The following is a 27,156-nucleotide window of genomic DNA, read 5'->3' as shown; positions in this document are numbered from 1 at the left end:
CTTATTATGATGTAAATTAAAGCTATGATTTAACCAGAGACAGGCCTTTAGTGGGTATAAATGTATTATTACTGACTTCTAGTAAGGAAGTCAATTTTCTAGTAAATTCAGTTAAGTCAGTTTTTTTTTCTCATTGGGATTTATACTAAAACATTACCTTTTTTTTTTTTTGGTGTTGCTTTTCTTTTACGTATAGAACTTATATGTCAGAACGTTGCTTGAGATTATTGGTGAAATCTGTGTTCATGAAGTCACTTTTTTAGGAGGTGTTTCACTGTCAGTCTTAGAGCCAGAATTGTCAGTGGCCTCAGTAATAGTATGTGTTAGCCAACTGAACACATTGAATCAGGTTGAGACTTAAAAGTTTAGCTTTAAATAAACAAGGACCTCTTTTTCTCCTAATTAATGAATCTACTTCTTTCCTCACATTATTTGTATATGAAGATAGATTGCCACAGGAAGTAGAATACTGTTTCTTCAGTGCCTTATTATGTCCAAGTCACTCACATTTAAGTGATGTATAAAAATTAATTGTCTGAAAGAGAGGAAATTAGGAAATGAGGTAAGTCTTTTTTTGCTTGTGTTTACTACCTGTTATCAAGAGCTAGGCTGGAATATATTCCTTTTCTGTGAATAAGAAACAGTTTTAATGTATAGTTTTATACATCATGACTTTAAAGCAGTAATTATTTTACTCTTTCTTACCCAGAAATCTTTCTTACTTTCTTGCTTCAGAAATCTGAAGACCTTTTCCTTTCATTTTCTGAGTACACATTTATTATCTCTAGCTTTCTGGTTTTTATCTCAAACTCTGATTTCTCTTCAAAGCCTTAGACTTATATAGTGTAGATCTGTCTACTCTTTGCCTCCAGTTGACATTTCTTATAAGCAGCCCTACTTTTTGGGAAAATTTTCCAAATCTGAAATTCTCTCTACATCTGTTCTTCCACTTCTACTCATGTGAATAAATATCACGTATTTACTTACTTACACAAGTCAGTCATCACCCGTTGTTTTCCATTATATCACATTTGTTATCTCTCATCAAGTTTTGTTTATCTCTTAAATAAAATATATCTGCTACCAATATTATTATTTCTTGATTTAGCCATCACATCTTTGGTTCAAAATAATCTCTTATTTGATATCCCTCGCCCTACCAACAGATGTCTCCTTTATCTTGTACCGAATAGCCAAACTAATCATTCTGAAACACGAGTTTCAAAATGTTTATGCTGATGAGGCATAAAACCATCCAGTGCTTTCATGTGTTTAAGAGTAAACCTCCAATTGTTAATACCATCCAGAAGATGCATTATAATGTGGTTCCTGCTTACCATTTCCACATTCTGTCAAGTACTATACTCCTTTTAGCTTATGCTCCACTTGCAGTTACGCTTTCATTTGTCCTGCCTTCTGCTCATCTTTCAGGTCTCCGTCTAGATTTTAGTTTTATACAAAAGCCTGGTCTGTTCTTCTGTTGGTGACTCTGACCAATCACCTGATGTAAATCTTAAATCACACCTTTCTATTGTAAGCTCTCATTACGTTTACTTATGCTTTGCAATTATATATTTACTCATCTGGTTATTTTGTTTCCAGCTCTTCTCTCTGCTTCCCTCAGACAAGAACTCTTGTGTCTATTCATCACGTATTCATAGTGCCTGGCATATTGTCTTACACATAGTACGTGTTCAGTAAAGAATTGATTAATAAATAAATGATAATTATAGCCTACACAATCAGTTTCTTTTTTCCTGATTTAAAATGGGGATACTGGTTCTTTTGGAGACAGAAAGGATTCAATTCAGTGAGAAAGGCCATGGCAGAAGTATTTTTTAACCTATTACCAGCAAGAGTGATAGGTTGTAATAGTGTTCCAAATTTCCATGATTAGTGCCTTTGAAATTGCAGTTTTGAGTTCCTCAATCCAAAAAGTACTGATTGTGCTAGAGATGAAGGGATAGGCAGGTTACATCATAAAGTGCAGGTTAGCACAGTTTATATTAAAAAATTGCAAGGAACATTGTTGGCCACATTCTTTGAGCTTCTCTCTAGTGTTTAAAAGTAACGTAAATTCGAAACTGTGTTAACAGTGATGGCAATTCCTTGGTGGTCTGGTCTTAAGAATTTGGCACTTCTTCTGTGGTCCAGGTTCAACCCTTGGTTGGAGAAATGAGATCCCAGAAGCTGTTTGCTGTGGCAAAAGCAAACAGACAAGAAAACCAAAAAAATAACCCCCAAAACAAAGAAAACCAGTGTTATATAACAGGGATATGTGGTGTTAGAAACATTTTCTGATTCTAGTCCTCTACAGTTTACTAGTTGGAAAGTATTGGGAAGAATTCACTGAACCTCTCAGAGTCTTAGTTTTCCTCATATAAGGTGAATATAAACCTTAAAGATGTTATTGTGGAGAGTAAAATTTTGTGTTTTGTATTTTTATGTTAAAATACATTTTAATTTATATCACATAGTTTTATATACATTTATAGTGTGGGTTAAATAGTTAAGTTTCCTAACTGCCTGAATTTGAATTAGTTTATGTTCTGAATAATCTTGTGTTATTTAGATTGCAACTTTAAAGGGACACAATTTCTGATACCATTGTCTTTACTGTAATTTAATTTTTTTCTTTCATTTAGCTGCTTTAGAATACGGATAAATACATTTCCTTTTGAGAAATGTTATTTAAGTTATTTTGTTGATTTTTTATTTAAAGAATGAATGCTAGTATTTTTAATAATATGCTTTACTAAAAGCTTTTCAAGGTTGAAATGCTTGAAATAGTATTTGTGTGATCATAAGTAACTTCTGGTTAAATAATATTTTTTAACCGAACTCCAACTATTAGAGGTAACTATAAATAAAAATTGAAGCTTGAGGTAACATAATACCAATTCAGTACATCAATATTGTTTTGTGTGTGTGTTTAAGAATGATTAATTAAGTCTTTTTTATTTAAGTCCTGGAAACCATTTTAACTGACTTTATAACATAACTGCAGACCATATATTTGTCTCATGATTTCTTCCATGAAAGCATGAAGAAGTGAATTATTGAAAAGATAAAAATAAATTTGTTTGCTTTCTGTCAGAGTTCATATCCACAGCTAACCTTGATAGAAGACCAGAGTGATTTAGACAAGTTTGCTTTGGAGATTCATAACATATGCTTGCTGGACAGAATTGAGTTATCTCTGCTCTGGAGAGTAAGTTATTGTAGCAGGAGCTGACAGAGATGAAGATAACTGAGGGAAATTCAATTACCTTTTAGTGTTTTCTTTCTAATAGGATTCTTAATGTGAAAAAGATCCTTAGATGATGCACCCTAGTACGTGTGAGATCTTCCTTGATACCTGTTTCCAGAATACCGTGAACGTTCAGTTCCAAACTGTCATTAAGAATGAAATAGGCAGTTTACTCTTAAGAATAGTTTTGATTGAAAGGTCTAATTTTTACTTGATGTCATTGGTGGTCTTTATAATCAGTGACTACCCTCTGTGGTTTTCTTTAACAAAATATATATTATTTTATCTGAGTTTATTATTTAGCACATTGGGATCTTTTTCTTTTCCTTTCAGATGACCTTCCTGGAAGTAGCTTGTAGCTTCTTAGTGTTGTTAGAATTGTCATCTCTCCATCTGATTGTCATATACTCAAGCTTGTCAGCCTTGTGTAAATGCTGTCAGAATCCTCATGCTCTCACGTTCACTTTGCTTTGTCATCCTGCCAGGGCTTTTGCTAATGCCATCTTTCTCACTCCCTTTTACCATTCCGTGTCTTGCATCCTTGATTCTGTCCTTTCCTTTTCATCTCCAGTCCTAGAACGAAGATACTACAACTGTTCTCTTAATATGACCTAGTTATACTTGGCCATTAACTCTTTTTTATTCTTCATATTCCTTGATTCTGTATCATTTGCCATTGATGGTCAACCCTTCCTTTTTGAAATTTCTTTTTTTACTTGACTTTCTTACTAGGTGCTTTTCTGGTTAGTTTATTACTTCTCATGGTTCTCCTTAAGTCTCATTTCTTCTCCGTTTCTTATTGCTTTACCAAAAGTATAGGTCTTTCACAAGAATACCTCTCTGGTACTTTTAACTTATAATAATTTCATATAATGTCAGCATTATGTAAAAATTCTATGTAGAAGACATTAAATGTTTTTAAGTATAAAATTCTTTTATTTATTGTCTTCTGTAGGTAATTAAAATTTTATAAACCATGAGAAGGCACAGAGTGAAACATCTCTCTTTAATCTCTTCCTGGGTGCCTTCTACCTCCTCACCTTTGGAGGAAGCCATTGTTAGCTTCTTGGAAATCTTGTCCAGGTTTCTTTATGCACGTGAATAAAAATATGAATATATATTCTCATCCCCTTTCCTTATATACATGTTACCATATATATAATGTTTTATGCTTTGGTTTTTAAACCTAATGTTTTTTGGAGATTTTTTTTTTTATACTTCCATTAGCAGCATATTAGTGTTTATTTCCTCATAGAGTATGTTATCAAGCTTTCAGACTTATATTATTATCACAGATTATATATGACAGTATGTAGTTTTCATTTGTATTTCTTAGTATAGTTTTAACTTGCATTTCTGTTTTTATGAGTGAGGTTGATTATCCTTAAGTCTTTTGTATTGTTTTTCTGGGTGTTTTTCTTTTGTTACTGATTTGTAGAAGCTGTGTATATATTAAGGAATTAATCCTCTGATACACGTTATAAATATTTTTGCCAGTTTGTTGACTTGTATATGGTCGAGTTTTTGGTGTCCTACAGACGTGTTTTACAAAATATTTTTGTTCTTGAATTTATGAATGCTTTCTTTTATGGCTTAATATTTTGATTTATAGTTGGAACAGTCTTTTACCCATGTAGATTATAAAGAAATTTCTCTGTGTTTCTTCTAGCATTTCTAGTTTTATTGTCTTATGTTTAAATATTTCATTTACTTATAATCTATCTTACGATAAACTGTGATATGAATCTAACTTTATTTTACATGACAGTATAATTTTTTTGGTACAATTACATAGTCCAAATTTTCTCCTCTGATTTGAGATGCCATTGTTAACATATACCAAATGGCTATATGTTTGGGGATTTTTTTTTTTTTAATAGTCTCTATCTCCCTATTAGTCTCTGTGATTTCCTGTATTGGTGTTGATTTTTATTTAAATTATGAGACCTTATAGTGCATTTTAATATGAATAGGGCTGTGTTGTTTTTTCCCATCATTGACTTCTATAATATTTTTCAGAATTGCTGTGGCTAGTCTTGCTTAGCTAATAGTGTTAGATTCAGGTTGTTTTATTAAAAAACTAGTTTCATTTGATTCTGTTGAGCTTTTCAGGTATATAAACATTTCATGCATAGGTATTGATAGTTTTTCCTTTGTATTTCCAAGTTGTATTCTTCTAATTGCTTTTTCTTATCTAATTGATTTGGCTTATTCAGTTATGGTTGAAAAATAATAATAATTATTGGGTACCATATTCTGTTTATTAGTGTTTTATTTGTTATTTTACCATTCTACCCTCAATTCAACTTGTTTTAGATTCCACAAAAAAGTGAAATATTCATTTAGTTCTGTTTTGTTTTTTATATTAATGAAAAATTTATCCAACTTTGTCATCTTTAGTGGGAGCAATGGAGTTCATAGTATGCTTTTTAAATATTGGATATTCATTGCTTGACCTTAGATACTTATGGATTGACTGATCCCTTTTATCCTAATGATAGTACCAACTGATCCTTATCAGGTCATTACAGGTTACATTCTTTCATTTTAAACAGTCATAAATAATATAAATTTATTGATTTTTGTGATGATGCTTGAACTTAATTTGTGCTTAATTTGATTATAGTTGTATAATAGGTAAGAGCATATGAAACACTTCTATATATCTATAATCCCAAATCTGTTTTTTATTGATTTTTTTAGATTATCATGAAATAAAAACAGATGTGTTATGTAAAACTACTTTTCAGATATACGCTAGCATGTTCCCATGAGACACCCTCACTTAAGCAAAAATTTTGTTAAGATCAGTGTTCTCTTTTTAATTAAAAATTACTAATATGAGGAATATATATAGAAAAAAAAAAGAAAAAATAGAGAAGAAAGAAAAAAATCTAACAATGTAGAATAGTGTAAAGTAAAAAGAGAACATTCTCCAGTATCTTTTTCCTTACCATACTCCCAGGATAATGATTGGCACATAACTTTTCAGACTTTATTATTACTGTACACTTTATGTATAATTTTGTGCATATATGTTTCTTGTGTAATATATATTCAACCCAAAATGGAATTATATTATGTAAATTGTTATGTATTTTGAGTCAGTAGTTCCTAAATTTTAATTTGTGTGTGGACTCTTGAGAATCTGACCTTGAGAAATTTATACAAATACAACCATGAAATTTTAAGTGTAATTTTTGGAGGTTTACAGATTCTGACTTGAAAGTATTTTATGTCACCGTCTCTGTGGTTTGCATACATCACTTATAGCAGCCACATAGAGGAAATGGAGGCTACACTAATATCCATAAACCTTTCTTTTTTTATGGATATTACATTTTCAGATTCTGGAATAGGTTAGAATATTCTTATTGGAGACTTGGTGAGAGTTACTTGTATCCATTAAGAATATTCTAAAATTGTCTACTGAGAGAAACAAACTTTAAAGTAGGATCCATTTATTTTCATTTCAATACCTAGTATAGGGTTGGAACATAGGAAGTTCTCAATGAAATGTTAAATTAATGAAAGCATCAACTAATAAAGAGAGAATATAGGGTTAATAAAGGTTTTCATAACCAGCTAACAAAAATTTGGGGATTCGGTCTTTTCACATGAGATCTTAGATTCTTTTAGACTAAGAAAATATTCTGTTGATATCCTGGTAGAAGCATAAAGAAAAGTAGTAGTCATTATCCTCCCCTGTATTTCTTGTTAGTTTGCCACTGTTTTTCGTTTTCTCCCTGACTTTATTGAAGTAAGATTGACAAATAAATACTGTGTACATTTAAGGTGCACAACATGATATTTTGATGGATGTGTATATTGTGAAATGGTTACCCCAATTGAGCAAATTAACATATCCTGCAACTCATGCCATTTGTGTTTGTGTGTGGTCGACCACTTGAGAGCTAAGCAAATTTCAAGTATACAGCACATTCTCATTAACTATTATTGTCACACTGTACCTTAGATATACAGAATTTACTAATTTCAGAATGTAAAGTCTGTACCATTTGATCAATATCTTCCCTTTCCCGCCAGTCTTAAGCCTCTAGTATGAGTTTGAGTTTTTTGTTTTTAGATTCTGCATATAAGTGAAATCATGCAATATTTATCTTTTTGTTTATGGCTTATCTCACTTAGCATATTGCCCTCCGATTCATCCATGTCATCACAATGGCAAGATTTCCCTTTTATGAGGTTGAATAATATTCCAGTGTATGTGTACATTTTGTTTATCCATTTGTTGATGGATACCTAGGATGTTTCCATATTTTGGCTATTTTTAATAATGCTGCAAGGAATTTGGGAGTGCATGTATTTATTCAAGGTAGTGAGTTTCCTTTAGAAATAAAGAAGTGCATTGCTGGATCATATAGTAACTCTATTTTTAACTTTTTGGGAAACCTCCATGCTGTGTTCAGTAATGGCTGGTCCAGTTTGTTCCTACTGACAGTGCACAAGATTTCCTTTCCTCTACATTCTCTCCCACCACTTGATATTGCTTATGTTGTGTTTGAATATCAGCTATATAGTAATCTTTAAATTTCCTTTCATTCAATCTTAAAATTGCAGAAAAATTTTTGAAACTGAAACCATAAACATATGTTTTCTCTGTTTATTTTCTCTTTCTACTAACTTTATATATTGGTTCTTACCTGCATGTAAAATTGGTGGAGTGCAAAATAAATCTGAGCTATTTAAATATTAGTTGAAGAACAAACTTTTTTTCATCTTTGTCCACTTTTAAATTTTATATTCTCAAATTGAATTGAATTCCCCAATTTGTTTTTTAGTTAGTGGTTGAAATACAAAGCAAATGAAATAGAATGACACTATATATTTTTTTTCTTAGTAACTTTTAGAGTAAACTTGTAATTATGATACAGTGAAAATATTTTCAAGTGAACTTCCCATTTATGCTTTCCTGCTTGTCTTGTCTTCTTTTTATTTTATCCTTTCTTATTTATTCCCTTATATTTTTAACTCCTATTTGGAACATCTTATCTAAAGTGTGTTAGTCACTCAGTCATGTCTGACTCTTTGTGACCCCGTGGACTAGTCCACCAGGCTTCTCTGTCCATGGAATTTTCTAGGCAAGAATGCTAGAGTGGGTAGCCATTTCCTTCTTAAGTAGCTGAGAAAGGGATGACCAAGGTTCATGATAACTTTTTAAAAGCTTAACTTTATGACTTCTATTTCTCATGATGACTCTATATTGGTGACTAATACATCCCACTGTCTTTGCAACATTTCTTTCTTGAGGTACGCTTTGCATTATCAGTTCTGTCATTTCCTGAAGAGATGACTGATTAATAGATCTTGAGTCATCATAGCTCAAGATCACAGCTTGAGTCATAATAGCAAAGCAGTAGAATGGAAGTTCTTATCCTCTCTTTGGTATTTGTTTACTAGCATTATGGTTTTAGACATACTTCTTATCCTCTTTTTATATACTTCTTCATCTATAGCACAGGAATGGGAAAATGGTAAGCTTGACTCTTTCTCTCTCTCTCTATATATATATACACATATATATATATATGTAGACACACACACATATAATTGTAGCTTTGGATATTATTTTATTTATGTTAGATAAAAATGATGTTGTAAACAAACATGAGAGTGATAAAATACTATAGATACGTTGGTTAAGTAAAGAACTATTATGAGTCCTTTTAAATGTCCAGATCACTTTAGTATAATGAGCACTCAGCCAATGAGACCACAGATTACTCTGGTGCGGTTTCACATAGTTCTGACTTTCCAGTCAGATAACCTTGTGCATTAATTTTGACTCTGTCATTTACTGACTGTGTGAGCTAAGACATTAATGTCTCATGTGAAAATCAGGATAATAATGGTGCCTACCTATAGTAATGAGGAGTAAACGGGATTTGATAAGTGTAAAGTGCCTGTTCGGTGAGTCCATACTAAATGTTTAATGATGCAGCTATTACTGTTACTTCAAAATGAAGAATAATTTTTTTTATTTTAAGTAATCTCAAGGATTACTCAAGGAATGCTTATATGTCCCACGCTTACTCTGGAATTCTTACCTGCCTTATGGCCTTGATCCAGTCGACTGCTCTGTCAGAATTCTGGAGGCTATCTCTTAGTATCATACAAGTGGCTTTCCCAGGAAGTAGCTGTTTTATCTTTATCCTGTTGCTCAAAGCATGGACATAGGCTTTTCTTTTTCTCCTTTGTAGACCTCGCAATGATGAAAGACATCACAGTGCAGAAAAGGAAAGCTCATTACTGAGTTTTGCATCTGCTCATTCATAGGCCACACTCCTGCAGAGGAGGTTTTCTCTTGACCTCTGTCTCTGTCAGCTTTGCCAAGTTGCAGGGGCTTGTTCAGCTCCCTCACATAGAGATCTCCTTTGATCACATTCCTTCTTCTTTTAGTACAGGCTGATTTGCATCCAGTCTTAGAATAAAAAGAATGCTGGTTCTTACTAAGTCCAGGGTTCACCTTTTTTCCTTCTTCTGGTTAATTGACAATGGGACCATCAAACTCCTTAAGGAAAATTCTCACTCTGGCTTATCATACATGTTCTGGTTTATCTTTCACACCTGGACTCTTTAGTCATAGTATTTCTCAGTACATTTCCAAAGTCAGCTGTATTCATTCTGGAATGCACTATTTTTAGAGATTCTTCCAGGGTGTGTTTTAACTTGTCTCACTTCCTATTTTAGCTTCTTGATAATGGCCAGATTAAGAACTGGGCTCACAGCATTTTCTGCTCTCAGTCTTCTATGGGGGGTAACTTCTGAATAGAAAGTATACATGTCTGCAGAGGGCACATGCATGCATGTACATATTTTTTAAAAAAAATCATCCTTTTTAGAATAACATGTGAAACTAAAGAAGCTTTCATTGTTGGGACGAAGGAAGACCATTCTAAAGTAAGCTGATGTCTCTGACTTTGAAAATTATAAGTGATGCTTCTCCAGCTCCAAGAAACAGAACTATATTACTGGGCACTCCGTTAAAGGTAGAAAGCTAGAAAAAAGCAAAGAAACTATGGCCCAAGTGAAATGGAATTCATACCTGTGAGCAATGCTGATCAAATTAAATGTGAACTGAAAAATATATTTTCTTCATTGTGTTCTCATTAGATTCTAATAATGTAAAATATAGTCTTGATAGAGAACTAGATATCTTACTGCTGTTTAAAAGTCTCTTCTAGGAAAATGTCTGAATATACTCCTTACAGATAGATAAAGCCTGTATTTAAGGTTTCAGTTTATGATATATCCTAGTTATCTTAACAGTTGACCAAATCAACTATTTATATGTTAAACCATTTATAAAAACCTTTGAGGAATAATCTTTTTAGGAAGGAAATGGGTAAAAATACATTAGGCACCCAAGGAAGATATAAAGAAGCTTGTACTGGTTTACTTAGAGAGAGCTCTGGTAATTGCAAGTCTTAGTCTGTTATTCTTAAAGTTTTTTATTTGAACTGTTGTCATTTTTCCGCCTCTATTTTGCTATATTTTATTTCTTCTGTCTTAAATGAGCCCTTTCTTCTCCATGAAAAGATACTTAGCCTCTAGTTCCTTTGTGAAACCCTCACTGGTTCTGAATAGTTCTTTTCTGTTCTTTCCAAGCACACTGTGAATATCTTTCTTAGCAAGTATCTCATATTGTAATTATTTTTACTCCATGTCTCTCAGCTACATTCAGATGATGGAAGACAAGGGACTGTTTTCAGTATAGTTGCTTAACTTCATGACTGAGTCTACAGTAACTGTTGGGTGTTAGTGTATATGCCTGTCAACATTCTGATTGTTTTATGTCTATGCATATTGGAACTTTATGAGAAGCACATCACATTGTATCCTTTTTCTATGAGGAAACTGAGGCATGGGAGGTTAAATACCTAGCTTGATCATGAATGTGTCCGAGCCAAGATTTAAACTCAGGTTGTCTGGCTCCAGAGTCTGTGTTCTTAACCACAGTATTAACTTTGGTTTCTTAAAGAATGAATTAATCTCTTTTTAACTTTTTGGTTTTCATGCTTGTTCTTGATCTACTGTTATTTGAAATTAAAATATATGTATACATATGTACACACACACATGCTACTTTTAGCCTAGTACAAGTAAGATGCCCTAGTTTTGTATGATTTCCAAAAAACCTAATGGTTAGGTAGATACGTTGAGTTAAAAGATTATAGGATTTGTTTAAGATATTTATCTCTTATGCAAATTAACAAAAAGTAAAGTTTAAAAAATAAAAACTTTTGAATTTCTCTCTCTCTTTCACTGTATATGTGTTTATATGTATTTGTGTATAATTATAATCTTACAGGAAGATATACTTGCCTTATTATGAATTTTAGAATATAGTTATTTGAATTTAACTCTATTTAAATTTCCTGTCAATTTTATTTTATTTTTTTTATTTTTAAAAAATATTTATTTATTTATTTGCACCAGGTCTTTACTTGCAGCATACAAACTCTTTAGTTGTGGCCTGTGGGATCTAGTTCCCTGACCAGGGATTGAACCCGGGTCCCCTCCACTGGGAGCATGGAGTCCCAGCCACTGGACCACCAGGGAAGTCCCAAATTTCCTGTCAATTTTATTGATCACCGATACTAACCACATTTTACTTTATCTACCAAACCGATATATAATGTATGCAGGCATTGTTAAAGAAATCAGTTTGTCTTTATGAAAGCTGTTTTGTTATTTACTTAAAAATTTTGTAATTTTCATTGTTAACAAGTAACTCTAATGTAGCAATGAAATAATGTGAACAGTGTTGTATGTGCATTTTACATGCAAGTGGAAACTGTAACCTTCTTCTTAGTGTTGACTTCACTTTACAAATATGTAAAAGCTTTTGAAGCCCATTTTTTTATTCTCTAAAGTAAAATATTAGAACATATATTAGCCCTCAGATTATTTAAAAATATTGTTTGAAGTCTGCAATTGTAAAGATAAGAACCCAGCACATTGTATCCAGTCCATTAAAACAATAAGAAATGGAAGCGATACTTTGATAAGTGTTCTGCCTGTTTTCACCTTGAATGCTATTATCAGGGGGATGATACTATATCTATTTCATTGGCTTAGACTTTTTCATGCTGAGAGAAATCAATACTTCAAAGCGTTGGATGACGGAAGAATCACTTTAGAATTAAAGGTGGCTGTCACACATTGTCATTGGTTGACTTTCGTTTGCTGTTGGGTTTTTTAAGCTTTTATTTTTCTAAGTTTTTCAGGAGACTCTGTCACATTCCCACGGACAACATTTTTTTATTTTTAATGGTTGGACTTTAAATCTAAATTGAGATTGAGTGCAAAGACCTCCAAAATTGAACTGTTGAAAAGCTTCTTAATTTGTTGTCCTTTAGATGATTGCCCTTTTAAATGGTTTACAGTGAGACAAACACTTTATAGTGTAAGTGATTTTGAGATAAATTGGGGCATAAGGCAGTACACTTAAAAGTGTTTACCAGAAAGTGTGTTTATTTAACTAAAAATATAATACTGTGTATAGCCATGAAAAAGAATGAAGGTAGAACTTTATGTCTTGGAAAGGAATGATGTATAAGTTGATTTTATTTACCTAGGCACTACATTCATGTTAACATGACCACACCTGTAGAAAGCAGCCAAACAGGGAGGAAGTAGAAGAGAGGAATTTCTTCATCATATAAGTCATTACTTTTTAAATTTGAGTATAAATTTCTTTTAAAAACTGAAGCACAAAACTTGTGAAGCCAATACATTTCAATTGCTTAATTAAAAATAAATGTTAGTAAATTAGAATAACGGGTTATAAAATATTTTAAAGATTTTAGCCTTGAACTTTTTAACTGAAATTTGTTTTTGTATCACAATATTATGCAAACTTAATGAAAACTTTCTTTATAATCTGTTTCTCATAAAATATACTCTAGAAAAAAGTATGCATTTAACAATAATTTACCTCCTTTTCTTAGCTGAAGTGGTTGTGAGAAGCCTTGGGCATTTATATATCCAATCACAACCTTTTTTTGTTCCATTAAGCTAAATAATGTTATTTTCTCTAATGACTTACTTGCTTCTGTTTTTTTCTTTTAATACGTAACTGTGTGTTTTTTAATCATTGTAATTTCTTTTCCCGGTTTTGAACTTTACAAGTTGAATCAAAGTCAGTTCTCTCTGGGATTTTTAGTTCCAATGTTATGTTTGTGAGATTCATTTCATTTGCTACGTTCTCTTTTTCATTTTCAGTACCGTGTGTTATTCTGTTTCATTAGTAGAGCAGTGGTTTTCCATAATCGCCTCTGCTGTTGGTTGGCAGGCCATGTTTAGCTGTTAGTATCGGGATCAGTGCCGCTTTACTGTCTGTTGGTGCACGCGCTCATGTCTGTTTGCAGGGTGGATTTGTTGTTCGGTTGCTCAGGTGTGTCCAGCCCTGTGTGACTCCATGGACTGCAGCGAGCCAGGCTCCACTAGCCTTCACTGTCGCATGGAGTTTGCTCAAACTCATGTCCATTGAGTCAGTGATGCCATCCAACCATCTCATCCTCTGTTATCCCCTTCTCCTTCTGCCCTCAGTCTTTTCTGCATCAGGGTCTTTTCCAGTGAGTTGGCTCTTCGCATTAAGTGACCAAAGTAGTGGAGCTTCATCTTCAGCATCAGTCCTTCCAGTGAATATTCAGGGTTGATTTCCTTTAGGAGTGACTGGTTTGATCTCCTTCCAGTCCAAGGGGCTCTCAAGAGTCTTCTCAAGCCCTCAATTCAGAAGCATCAATTCTTCGGTGCTCAGCCTTCTTTATGGTCGAACTCTCTGGAAAGACCATAGCTTTGACTATACAGACCTTTGTCTGAAAGTTATATGTTCACTTTTTAATATGCTGTCTAGATTTGTTACTGCTTTCCTTCCAAGGAGCAAGCATCTTTTAGTTTTATGGCTGCAGTCATCGTCCTCAGTGATTTTAGAACTCAGGAAAATAAAATCTGTCACTATTTTCAGTTTTTCCCCTTCTATTTACCATGAAGTGATGGGACTAGATGCCATGATTTTCAGTTTTTGAATGTTGAGTTTTAAGACAACTTTTTTACTTTCTTCTTTGACCCTCGTCAAGAGGCTTTCTAAGTCCTCTTCATTTTCTGCCATGGCAGTGGGTATCATCTACATATCTGAGGTTGTTAATATTTCTCCCAGCAATTTTGATTCTGGCTTGTGATTCATCCAGTCTGGCATTTCGCATGATGCAGTCTGCATGTGAGTTAAATAAGCAGGGTGACAATATATAGCCTTGACATACTTCTTTCTCAATTTTAAACCAGTCCATCGTTTCATGTCCAGTTCTAACTGTTACTTCTTGACCTGCATGCAGATTAATCAGGAGACAAGGTGGTCTGCTATCCCCTTATCTTTAAGAACTTTCCACAGTTTGTTGTGACCCACACAGTCAAAGGTGTCAGCACTGTCAATGAAGCAGAAGTAGATATTTTTTCTGGAATTCCTTTGCTTTTTCTGTGATCCAGTGGATTTTGGCAATTTGATCTCCGGTTCCTCTGCCTTTTCAATTTCGGCTTGTACATTTGGAAGTTCTTGGTTCATGTACTGCTGAAGCCTGTCGGGAAGGATTTTGATTATTACCTTGCTAGCATGTGGAATGAGCACAGTTTTACAGTAGTTTGAACATTCTTTGGCATTTCCTTTCTTTGGAATTGGAATAGAAAACTGACCTTCTCCAGTCCTGCGGCCAATGCTGAGTTTTCTAAATTTGTTGACATATTGATTGCGGCACTGTAAAGCATCATCTTTTAGGATTTGAAATAGTTCAGGTAGAATTCCTTCTAGTTCATTTCATACTGTGAACTAGCTTTGTTCATAGTAATGCTTTCGAGGCCCACTTGACTTCACATTCCAGGATGTCTGGCATGGTGACTGACCACCTCATCGTGGTTACTCTGGTCATTAAGACCTTTTGTGTGTACTTCTGTGTATTCTTGTCACCTCTTCTTAATTAATCTCTCTGTTTCTGTTAGGTCCTCACCGTTCATGTCCTTTATCGTGCCCATCCTTGCATGAAATGTTCCCTTGCTATCTCCAGTTTTTTTTAAGAGATCCCTAGTCTTTCCCATTCTCTTGTTTTCCTCCATTTCTTTGTATTGTTCATTTAAGAAGGCTTTCTTCTCTCTCCTTGCTATTCTCTGGAACTCTGCATTCAGTTCGCTATATCTTTGCCTTTCTCTCCTACCTTTCACTTCTCTTTGCTTGGTTATTTGTAAAGCCTCCTCAGATAACCACTTTGCCTTCTTGCATTTCTTTTCATTTGGGATGGTTTTGGTCACTGCTTCCTGTACGGTGTTATGAATCTCCATCCATAGTTCTTCAGGCACTCTGTCCAAATCTAATCTCTTGAATCTATTTGTTACGTCCACTGTATAAATTTAAAGGATTTGATTTAGGTCATACCTGAATGGTCTGGTGGTTTTCCCTGCTTTCTTCAATTTAAGCCTGAATTTTGTGATAAGGAGCTGATGATCTGAGTCACAGTCAGCTCCAGGTGTTGTGTTTGCTGGCTGTATAGAGCTGCTCCATTTGTCTGCAGAGAATATAATCAGTCTGATTTCAGTGCTGACCATCTGGTGATGTCCATGTGTAGAGCTGTCTCTCCTGTTGCTATGACCAGTGATTTCTCATGACAAAACTCGGTTAGCCTTTGCCCTGTTTCATTTTGTACTCCAGGGCCAAACTTACTTTCACCTCCTGGAATCTCTTGACTTTCTACTTTTGCATTCTAATCCCCTGTCATGAAAAGGATGTCTTTTTTTGGTGTTAGTTCTAGAAGATAAAGTAGGTCTTCATAGAAGCCATCAACTTCAGCTTCTTCAATATTTGTGGTTGTGGCTTAGACTAGGATTACTGTGATGTTGAATAGTTAGCCTTGGAAGGGAACTGAGATCATTATACCATTTTTGAGATTGTACCCAAGTACTACATTTTAAACTCTTTTGTTGTCTATGAGACCATTTCTGGTAGTTGTGTAGTAGTATGTCACTGTGTTTTATTTTGGATTTTCTTTACAAATTAAAGTGTACATCTTTTCTCCTGCTTGTTATGTATTATTTTTTTAAAAAGAATTTTTGTGCAGTACCTATTTGTCTTTTACCTGGTTTCGTATTAGTTCTCTCTCTTACTGCTTATCTACCTTACTGATTTATAGAGTGCATTGACCTACTTGGCAAATGCGCTAATTTTTTCAATATGAATACTTAAACTACTTTCTTCCCTGTTAGTGCCTTGACTATTCATTTTTAAGAACTTCTTAAATATACTTTATTGAGTGATTTATATATAATATACTCACTTCAGATATACAGTTGGATGAGTTTTGACAAGTGTATATATCTATATTGCTGTTACAATCAAGATATGGAAATTTTCTGTCACCTTGGGGAATTCCCTTTTGTTTCAGTGTGGTCAGTTCCGCTGCACATACACACACTGGTGGGGGTGGTTTAGTTGCTCAGTCGTGCCCAGCCCTTGCGACCCCACCGACTGCAGCCCGCCCGGCTCCTCTGTCCGTGGGGTTCTCCAGGCAAGAAGACTGGAGTGGGTGCCATTCCCTTCTCCAGGGGATCTTCCTGACCCAGGAACTGAAGCCGGGTCTCCTGCCTTTCAGGCAGATTCATACACATACCTAACTGTAGGCAACTGCTCATCTGGTTTCTGTTATTGTAGATAGTTTGGTGTGGTATACAATATCATATACATTACATAATGGGTGCTCTAATGTCTGGATTGTTTGGGTCAGCATAAGATTCTTGATACTAATCCACATTGTTGTTTGTGTGTTACTCTTGTTTTTTATATTGCTAAGAGTACTACTTTGTTTATCCGTTCCTCTGTAGGTGTATATTGGGTAATTTCCAGTGTTTGGCTCTTACGATTAAAAGCATTATGGGCATTTTCATGCAATTCATTTTTGTGCAAATATGTTATCATTCATTTGGAGGAAATACCTAGGAGTATAGTTGCTGTGTGCTATTGCAAGTTTATATTTAGGCTTAGGAGAAGCTGCCAGACTATTTTCTAGACTAGTTGTAGGTTTTACCCTTCATCAGTTTAGTTGGTAGGTATGAGAGTTCCCTTTGTTCCACATCCTTGCCAATATTTATTGTCAGTTCCTATAATTTCAGCCCTTCTGGTGTGTATATAACGATAGAGTGTTGTGGGTTTTTGTTGAATTTCTCTGCTGACTATGCAGTTTTTCACATACTTATTAGTCATTTGTATATCTTTTTTAAATGTCTAGTCAGATCCTTTGTTTATGGTTTTAAATTTCTTTGTCTTTATTGCACTGTAGGAGTTCTTCATATTTCCTGTAAGGAACTCTTTTGTCAGTTAACGTATGGTGAATGTTTTTTCTCGTTGCCTTTTCATTTTCGTTTTTTCTTTATTCATTTACTTTTAATTTCTTTTTTAATTGCAGGAAAATTGCTATACAGCATTGTGTTGGCTTCTGCTGTACAGCATTGCAAGTCAGCTGTAATCACACGTGTCGCCTCCCTGTTTAGCTTCCTCCCCTCCTTACCCACCCCTTTAGGTCATTACAGAGTGCCAGGCTAGGCTCCCAACTTCTCACTTGGTATCCGTTTTACTCACGGGAGTGCATATATGTTGATGTTACTTTCTCCATTCGTCCCACTCTCTCCTTCCCTCACTGGCCTTTTCGTTTTCTGAATGGTGATTTTTACAGGGCAGATTTTATAAGTTTCATTGAAGTCCAATTTGTCCATTTTTTTTATGGTTATGATTTTCTTTTACACTCTCCAGTCTATGAATTTTAGTTTAAGTATTCTCTGCCTACTTGAAGTTCATAAAATTTTCTGTTTTATTTTTCTAGAAGTGCTAAAATTTTAACTTTTACATCTATATTTTTTATTCATTTTGAATTAAACATTTTGTGTGTGGTATGAGGTGAAAACAAGTTTTTTTCTTTTTTTGCTCCTTTGACAGTGGCCAGGTGTTTCAGTACCAATTGTTGAAAAGCACTCTTTTTTCATTTCATAACCTATGCTGTCTTGATTTCTTATTTTACAGTGTGATTCAAAGAGTATAAAATTCTACAGTTTCATCTCTCCTTTGTAAATTGTTTTTTTTTTTCTTTTTTGTTCAGATATATTTTAGACTCAGCTGTCAATTTATCCTTAAGAAAACCTCCTAAAGTGTTAATTAAGATTGGGTTGAATCTATAAAACCAATTTGAAAAGTATATATATTTTTTAAATACTGAGATTTTAAATCTATGAACATTGTATATATCCTCAGTTATTTAGTCTTAGTTTCTCTTAGCAGTGTTTTATGGTTTTCATTGTGTAGACTTGAATATGTTTTTATATCCTGCTAAATATTTCACGTTATTAATGGTATTGTTAATTGTTTTTTTTAATTGTTTTTGATTTATTTATTGCCAGCGGGTAGGTACATAATTAACTTTTAGTATATTGACCTTTCATCTAAGAAACTTGTATTATATGTTCTAGTAGTTTTTTCTTAGAACGCTCAGAATTATAACGTGGAGGAATGCATATACAAATAAAGAATCTGTTAGTCTTTCCTTTTCAAACTGTCTTTTTGCTTACTTGTTTATTTTTTGTCGCATTCTGCTGGTTAAGATCTCTTTTACCATATTGAATAAAAGTCATGAGAGAGGACATAGCACTTTATTTCCAGTTTTAGTTGAATAATTTTTATAGATGTCCTTCCTAAGGTTTAGGAAGTCTCTTGTATTCCTGGTTTGTGGAGTGCTTGTTATTTAATTAATTAATTTATTTTCATGAAAGGGTTTTGAATATTAATTGATTATTTAATTAATTGCTTTTAAAAAATGATTTAGATATATTTTTCTCCCTTTTTTCTGTCTTAAGGTGAATTTTTTGCTGGTTTATATTTAAATATTAAATCAACTTTGCATTCCATAGATATACTCTACTTCATCATGGTATATAGTCTGTTTTATAGATAGCTGAATGGTAATATTTTGTTGAGTTTTTGTGTTTATTTATGCAAATTGTTATTATTTAGCTTTCTGTTCCTTTAATGCAAAATTAGTTGCAGTGTATTCCTTAGCTTCTGTCATCTGAGTTTAAGATTTGTATTATTTCTTCCTTAAATATTTAATATTTTCTAATATATTTAAATGTATAAATTTTACTTTAAATGCTGTTTTATCCAGTTCCCACAGTTTTTTCTAATTTTCTTTGTGATTGCATTTTTGATCATATTTTTTATTTGGAGATGTTGTTTAATTTCCAATTATTTTGGAGTTTTTGAGTTTTTTTCCACCTTTTATATTCAGGTAAAGAATCAAAAGGACGTCTAGATTTCCATATGTTTTCCTCTGCATGAGTTCCTCTTCTCTAGTAGTTTGTCTTTTAAATTTTCCTCTTACCTTCTCAGTAGACATCTTTAAACTTGTTTCACATATAAAAGCTATAGGAGAAGTGCATTTTCCAGCCCTTGAAAATGTCTTGACGCTATTTGGGTAGTAGTGTATAATCTAGTATATCTGGCAAATAGAGTGTGGATAGATAGTAATGTAAAAGATAATATTCCACTTTATAGATGGCTACACATACACAGATCTAGGCAGTAAAATTTGGTTCTAATTTTTCAATATCTTAAACAATTATGTAGTTTTTGAGGATGGGATCTATACTTATATCTATGTTATTCCAAAGCAAGTTTTTCTAAAAATAATTCCGGGACTTCTCATAAAAGGACAGAAGATTATTTCAAGAGCTGAGTTGTGAGCAAATAAAGATCTACATTAGGGCTGTGATGAGTGGTTAGAGGTTTTGCTGGGAATGATGGGATGTGATGTGAGGGAAATTGAAAAGTCACAGATGACAGAAATAGAAAACCTTTCCCTTTTCAGTGTAATAGCATGTTTGGGATAAAGATGGTGGGTTGTATGTTTTAAATTTTAGGTACTTATTGAATGATTGGAGACTGTCCTACAGATAGAAATGTGGGATCTGAGTTTAGGAAACAGCTGAGTCAGACATGAAAAACTTGACGCTACATCTAAATTGATAATAGCAGATGATGATGGGAGTAGATGATATTGCCAAGGGATGTATGACAAAGCCTTGAGAAAATGCAAGCATCCTGGGAGATAATGAAGAGAAAGTCTGACCACCAGAAAGGTCATCAGAGTGATGGCAGGAGCATAATAGAGAAATCTGCTTGATTTTAAGTTCATTCCTCTCTGAGCTTTCATACAAAGGACAGATAGTAAACTTAGAGACATATATCTGAAAGGAAAGGCTAAATGTGATATTGTCTTTACTTCTTTAAGATCCAGAATAGTTATTTGAATTATAATTGATCAGTCTAAATTGCTCCTCTCTTCAGTTAAGTGAATTTTTTAAGAACTAGATTTATCTTATGTTTTATTAATTCTATATTAATAAATCTTAGATTTCTTTAACAATAATCAAATTCAAATCAAATATATTTGAATTAGTTGCCAGGATGCTTTTTTCTGTTTTTTTAATTTTAAGATTCAGGTTGGGCAGGAGGGTCATTGTTGTGATGCTATATTACTTAGTTCATGTGTTGCTTAAAGTAGGAAAACAGAGAAGTTGATGTGAAGTAAAATTGAATGAACGTCCTAGACCTGGTGGGCTTCCCAAGTGGCGCTCATGGCAAAGAACCCTTCTGCCAATGCAGGAGACACAAGAGACTTGGGTTCAACCCCTGGGCTGGGAAGATCCCCTGGAAAAGGAAATGGCAACCCACTCCAGTATTCTTGCGTGGAGAATCCCATGGACAGAGGAGCCTGGTGACCTACAGTCCATAGGGTCCAGAGTCTAATGCAACTGAAGCAATTTAGCAGGCACACACTAGACCTGGCCCTTGAATTTGTTGATAGATGGTACATTTTGGTAAGGTCTTTTGGGATACCTCCACTTAACCCTTAAACACAAGCATACACACACACACACACACACACACACACACACACACACACACACACACACACACACACACACACACACACACACACACACACACACACACACACACACACACACACACACACACTTTCCTTCAATAAGTAACATGTGTTTGATCTTCAGGCAAATATTCCTCATCTGTATTTGACTTTGAATGATATGTCATATGTTGACTATGTTATTGGTTTTTTAATAAGAATAAAATTGCATTTTAAAGATGCTTTTAAGAATAGATGCGAGTTCATTATATCTTTACAGAACATTCTTGTTTGGTTTCCTTTTATCATGTTTTAAGGTTAGATGTGACTCTAATGTTCCACAGTGAGACAGAGATTGATAATCAGGAGAGAATAGCCCTTTAATGTGATTTATATCTATAGATTTTATGTCAGATATGAAAAGTTGCTGTTTATATTATAAAGGAGGATCCATTAAAGAGCACTTTAAACCATTTTGCTATTTAACTTACTACCTTGGACTCTTCTTTTTAGAATTATGCCTTTTTATGCAAACTTCAGTTGCTTACCAAATGTTTTGAAGAATATGATTTGATAAAGTTAAACTAGTCTAATATTAGTAAAGTACATACTGGTAGCCTATTTAATAATGTCTTTTTTGGTAATTTTGGTACCTTTAATATGAAGGTATCTGGTGTTTCAGGGGAGTATTCAGACCAATTATTTTTCAATTTCCATCAGTAATCTTAATTCCCTCTTATCATCAGGTGAGGTTAGATAAAGGCACACTCTGCATCCATTAGGGGATGTTTAAGCTATACACGTTCTCGCAGTGTCTGCTGTTTTGTCCTGTGGTTTCAGCGTGTGGTTGACTTTGATGTGAAGTAACCTACAGAGTGCTGCCTAGTTCTGGGATGAATCTCTGAAAATGTCACATAGTAGTTAACCTTTGTGTTAACAATGGAATAATTCCCTAGTTATCTTCACTTAAACTACTCCCTTCAAATGTTTCTTAATCATATTTTCTTTTCTTTACTCAAATCATGATTTTAACAAACTGAACTATCTTGGAGTTTGTTTGGCTCAAGCTTTTATTTTTTAACGTGGTGTCTGGCATTTGCCTGTGTGTGCATGTTCGGTCGCTCCAGTCATGTCCGACTCTTTGCGACTCTATGGACTGTAGCCCTCCAGGCTTCTCTGTCCATGGGATTGCCTGGGCAAAAATACTGGAGTGGGTTGCCGTTCACTTTTCCAGGAGATTTTCCTGACCCAGGGATTGAACCCGTGTCTCCTGCATTGCAGGTGGACTCTTTATCTTTGAGCCACTGGGGAAGCCTGGCATTTGCTTGTAGTATTTTATAAATGAGTCTCGTTTCTAACATCATTTATTTTTTCCATATCAGTGCTTAGGTAAAAGAAGTACTTTCCTTTTAACAATATACAGAAACTAACTTCCCAGAAATTGGCCAAAATCTTTTAAGTGTACAATCCTTAGAGGTAATATAATCGTCTCATTTTGGCAGATGGGAGGACAGTTAGACCTAGCAAGGTAAAGTTGCTTAAGACTAATAAAGACTGTCAAAGATGATGCTTTAGTCTGGTTTTTGATTTGTTTTCCAGTTGTACGTTTGTTCATATGTATAATAACATATTCATATATATTATATTATTTATATTAAAGGGATTTTGCATCTGCAAATTTTGGTATCCATGGGGGTCCTGGAACCTTGCCCCCTTCCCCCCCACACCCCCACCCCCACCACAGATAGCAAGAGATGACTGTACTTTTATTCCCAATTCCCTTCTCACAGTCTAGAATGGGGATTCTCCAGGGCAAAGGCTATCAAGCTGATTCAGCCTTTGATCTCAGTAGCCTAGTGTTCTGTACAAACCAAGAGATATTTGATTCTTTATGCATTTACATAAACACCATATCTTTTGGGTTGCTTGTGGTATTAGGAACAGAAAACCCAGTTCATACTGGACTTCAGTGAATGAACAGGAGCTTATAGGTTCTTGTAAAAAGTCTTAAAGGAAAAAAAGGGTCTCACAGAAAGTTTAATTTAAAGGTAGGCTGATCTTTGGTTGATCCACAAGTTTACGATTCCATTCAGAGTAGGCTAGTTATGTAATCCTCATACCTCCGCTCCCTGTGGGTATTGTCTTCATCCTCAGGCTTGCTTCTCTTCTGGTGCAGAAAGAGCCCTCAGTACTGCTGGAACCATGCACTTCCTCTCTTACACTCTAAGAGAAAGGAAGGAACTATCCAACTGGACTGACCTTTTAAGTAACAAGTTTACATTCATCATTTTTTTTTTAATTTTAAGCAATTAATTAGGTAGCATAGCATCTTAAACATAATACCACAAATGTCTGCATTCCAAAAGCAAAGAAATAAGCATCATGGAAACTAGTGATTGTGTTGTATCTGATTATTGCTAAAGAATTCTGAATTTGTTTTGGCAAAATTGATGTCTAAGAAAGTACTGTTCAAACTTTAATTTAGAAATCACCTTGAGATCTCATTAAAATCCAGGTTTTGATTTAGTTGGTGTGGAGTGGGACCTATAATTCTGCACTTTTAATAAGTTCCTAGGTTATTCTAGTGCTGGTGGTCCATTTTGCGTTGCCAGGGTTTGAAAGACCACACTGTTGCTGGCGTTTTCTAAAGGTTTTGAGAACTAGCTCGGTTTACTAGTGCAAACTGCCAGCGTCTCTTTTCTGGACCTGTGCAGTAGCCTGATAACCGATCTCCCTCCTTAAGCCTCTTGTTCCTCTGTAATTGTCTCTAAATGGAGCTGTGTTGATCATTTTAATATGTAAATCAATCACATCATTCCCCTGATTAACCTGTGGGTAACCCATTGCGAATCTAAACTCCTTACCATAACTACACAGTACTAAATGATGCAACCCCTGCCTGCCTCCCTCTCCAGTCTCTCTTCATACCGTTCTTCTCTTTGTTCACTTTGCTTTAGTTCTTTGCAACCTCCCTTCATGCTACTTGTAGTGTGGACCCCACATCTGCACATCACTGGCTTCTTCTCTTTATTCAGGTCTCTGCTTAGATATTAACCACTTCTGAGTGTACCTTCTGAATGACAGAGAAATAAATTCTTGGGGGATTGTTGTACTGAGGCAGTAGATCACCAACTCTGTCAGTTCAGCTCATGAGCAGTGTAAAAGTCACTTTAAATTTTTGTTTGGTTCTGTGCATATTAGAGATTATTTCATCATGCAATTAAAGGGGTTTTCCCCCATATTTTTATATTAATAGATGTTTCTTTTTCCTATCCAAGTCTCTGTGTGCCCAGTATTCAGCAGACAAACGAGAAGATGAGAAGATGTGTGATCATTTGATAAGAGCAGCTAAATATCGAGACCATGTCACAGCAACTCAACTAATCCAGAAAATTATCAACATTCTCACAGACAAGCATGGAGCCTGGGGGAATTCTGCAGTGAGGTAAAGAGATACCTTTAGGGTTTGGCCACTGATTTTCTGTGGAAGGCCTAGGTTAAGATAAATGGCTTTGATCAAATGGATATGATCAAGACCAGATGAAGAACGGAGTAATTTAATTTTGTAATTTATCTTCTACTATGAATTTAAAGCAAAGGGGAAGGAGAAAATCAGTATGGGTATAGTTGTGGATTTTTATGGATATTTCAGTTTCCTTTAACTACTCTTAAAAGAATAGTTGCTCATGTATTTATTCATTTTGAAGTGAACTGTTAAGGGAAGTAGTTGGTTTAAACTATTTTACTTGCAGCACTTACATCTGAATTTATACAGGTATGCTATTTTATTTGAAGAAACGATTCCCTATTTACGCTTTTTAGTTTTTAGCATATAAATTTGAAAACATAATAATGTATGTTGTCTTACTGAGTTTTGTTGCAGATTACTGGGCTATGATGAAACAATACCATCTTTAAAATTTTATTTACTATATCTACCTCCTTTTCAGATTACTAAACTGAACAAGCAGTTTTTAGTTCTAATTTTAGAAACAAAATATTTAAATTACTTTCTCAGACTAAGGAACTTAGATATGTCATAAAATTTAATCTTTTTGGAATACTTTAGTCTACAAATTTTAGGAACATGTTTTGACTCATTAAAGTAATGTTAACGAAAAAGTTCATTTCGCACTAGAAAAACATTTTTTTAGTTTCTCATTTCTGCATAAGTTTCTCTGGAAGACAACAACAACAAAGGAAAATAGTAAATTGCTTCTGTATTATTTATAGGTGTAATTGGTTTCTGCTTGTGTTTCAAGCAGTTTATGTGTTTAGCAAAGTCTAGTTTTAGAGATTTTCCAGTAAATAGAAAATGATTTTAGTTTTTTTTAAGCCGAACTTTATAAACTAGTTGAGTTAAAACCTGTTCTGGGATGTTTTTGAGTACAAGTATTTGCTAATATAGAGAAGATCTATCTCATCATGCTTATCTTGAAAAATACTTAAAATGAATCTCGTTTCTTGGCATATCATTTTTGTTGTTCAGAAGGCAAACAGGTCAAGACAAAAGGACTGAGTAAAGGCAGAAACCGTGTTTGTTTGTTTGTTTTAATCGTATTCCAGCTGATCTCAGCTGCAAGAGTGGTCATGGGAATGACATGAATTACTGGGTCAGAGCTCTCTAGTGCCTTATCTTGCAACATATAAAAGTCTGTAGGTGTATATTTGGAGGGGGACTGAGGAAGAAGAGTTCTGCTGAGGGTTTTAGAGTTTCAATATACTTTAATATAACAGATGTGTTATAGTCATTTCGACACCAGGTTGTATATATTAGGGTTAGGTATATATTAGGCGATTACTTTGATGTATAGTGGTTGACACATATTGGGAACTCAATATGTGTTTGTTTGCTTTTTTAAGGCTTAATTTTTTTTTTTAACCTAAAGAAAGTTTTTGAATTTTAAAATGAAAATGTTTAGGCAACTTAACACCAAATGGGTCTTTTTTATGACATCAGAATTCTTTCTAGTGATAACTATATCTTTGTATAGCATAGTACACCTGTGCTATCAACATGAAAGCATTTTTTTCTGAAGTGGTTTTTGTGTAATAAAATATCTTGGAGAACTAAATGGACTATTAAGTGTATTTGTCTAGAAATAATTAGTGTTTCTGTAATAGAGTTATTCAAAGGCTTCAAGTCTGTTATTCTATAGAGCCAGAAAAAATGGAAGTAATTTCTGAAATTTTAATATTTCCCCAAATTGACAGAACATTTTTTACTTTTTTGCTCCCAAATGAAAACAGCTGTCAAACTGTTTGCTTTTAAATGCATACATTTTAAATTAAGAGCAACAACAAAGGATGCATCATTGAAAGGAAAATTAATATTAGTATTGATATTTTTCTGTATAAATCTCACAACTTACTTAGATTTTATTAAAAACAGTGCTGTAGCAAAAGCACATTGTGCCTCCATGCTGATATTTTTGTCATTATATTTAGTTCAGTGTCACATTCAAGTGTTACTTATTTAGAACACCTGGTTACTCCATCATGCCTTTAATATAATTATCTTAAGATAGTCCTTCTCAGTATTAATAGCACTTAGAGTGCATTTGTAGACCTTGGTGTCCTTTTTTAGGTAGCTGTGTAAGAAAACAGGTGATAAAGCGTAGGCTGGCTTACCATTCTTTGACAGTGGGTAACTATTCTGATTTCCCTTGTATGAGGCTTGCATAATCAGCTTGTAAATTATGGACATGGTTGTAATAAATGAGACTAACAGAGTGTACTTTGTTCTTTACTTAGCATAATTCCAGAAAACGTAAATGGCTTTAGAGAGAAATCAGAGTCATACTGTAGCTATAATGCATTTAACTCTCCTAAGCCTGTTAAAAGAAATATGCACAATGAGCAAAATTCTAGTAAAGAGGATTAAATTATTTTAAGTATAATTTCTTTGTGTTTTATCTTAAGAATTAT

The 27,156-nt window shown here is 34.0% G+C and overlaps 1 protein-coding gene across 4 annotated transcripts in view; it reads left to right on the top strand.

Annotated features, from left to right (window-relative positions):
- LRBA (LPS responsive beige-like anchor protein) overlaps nt 1-27,156 on the top strand; it is a 723,276-nt gene that overhangs the window by 297,691 nt on the left and 398,429 nt on the right. For all 4 annotated transcript variants that reach the window (XM_043902582.1, XM_043902581.1, XM_043902579.1 and 1 more), the window contains exon 37: nt 24,507-24,673. In XM_043902582.1, the coding sequence (XP_043758517.1) occupies nt 24,507-24,673 (167 nt within the window). The remainder of the gene's footprint in view (nt 1-24,506; nt 24,674-27,156) is intronic.

The sequence above is a fragment of the Cervus elaphus genome, chromosome 5 (assembly GCF_910594005.1).
Source record: "Cervus elaphus chromosome 5, mCerEla1.1, whole genome shotgun sequence".
NCBI lineage: Eukaryota > Metazoa > Chordata > Mammalia > Artiodactyla > Cervidae > Cervus > Cervus elaphus.
The sequence above is the reverse complement of the archived record's forward strand: the minus strand, read 5'-3'. Positions and strand labels throughout refer to the sequence as shown.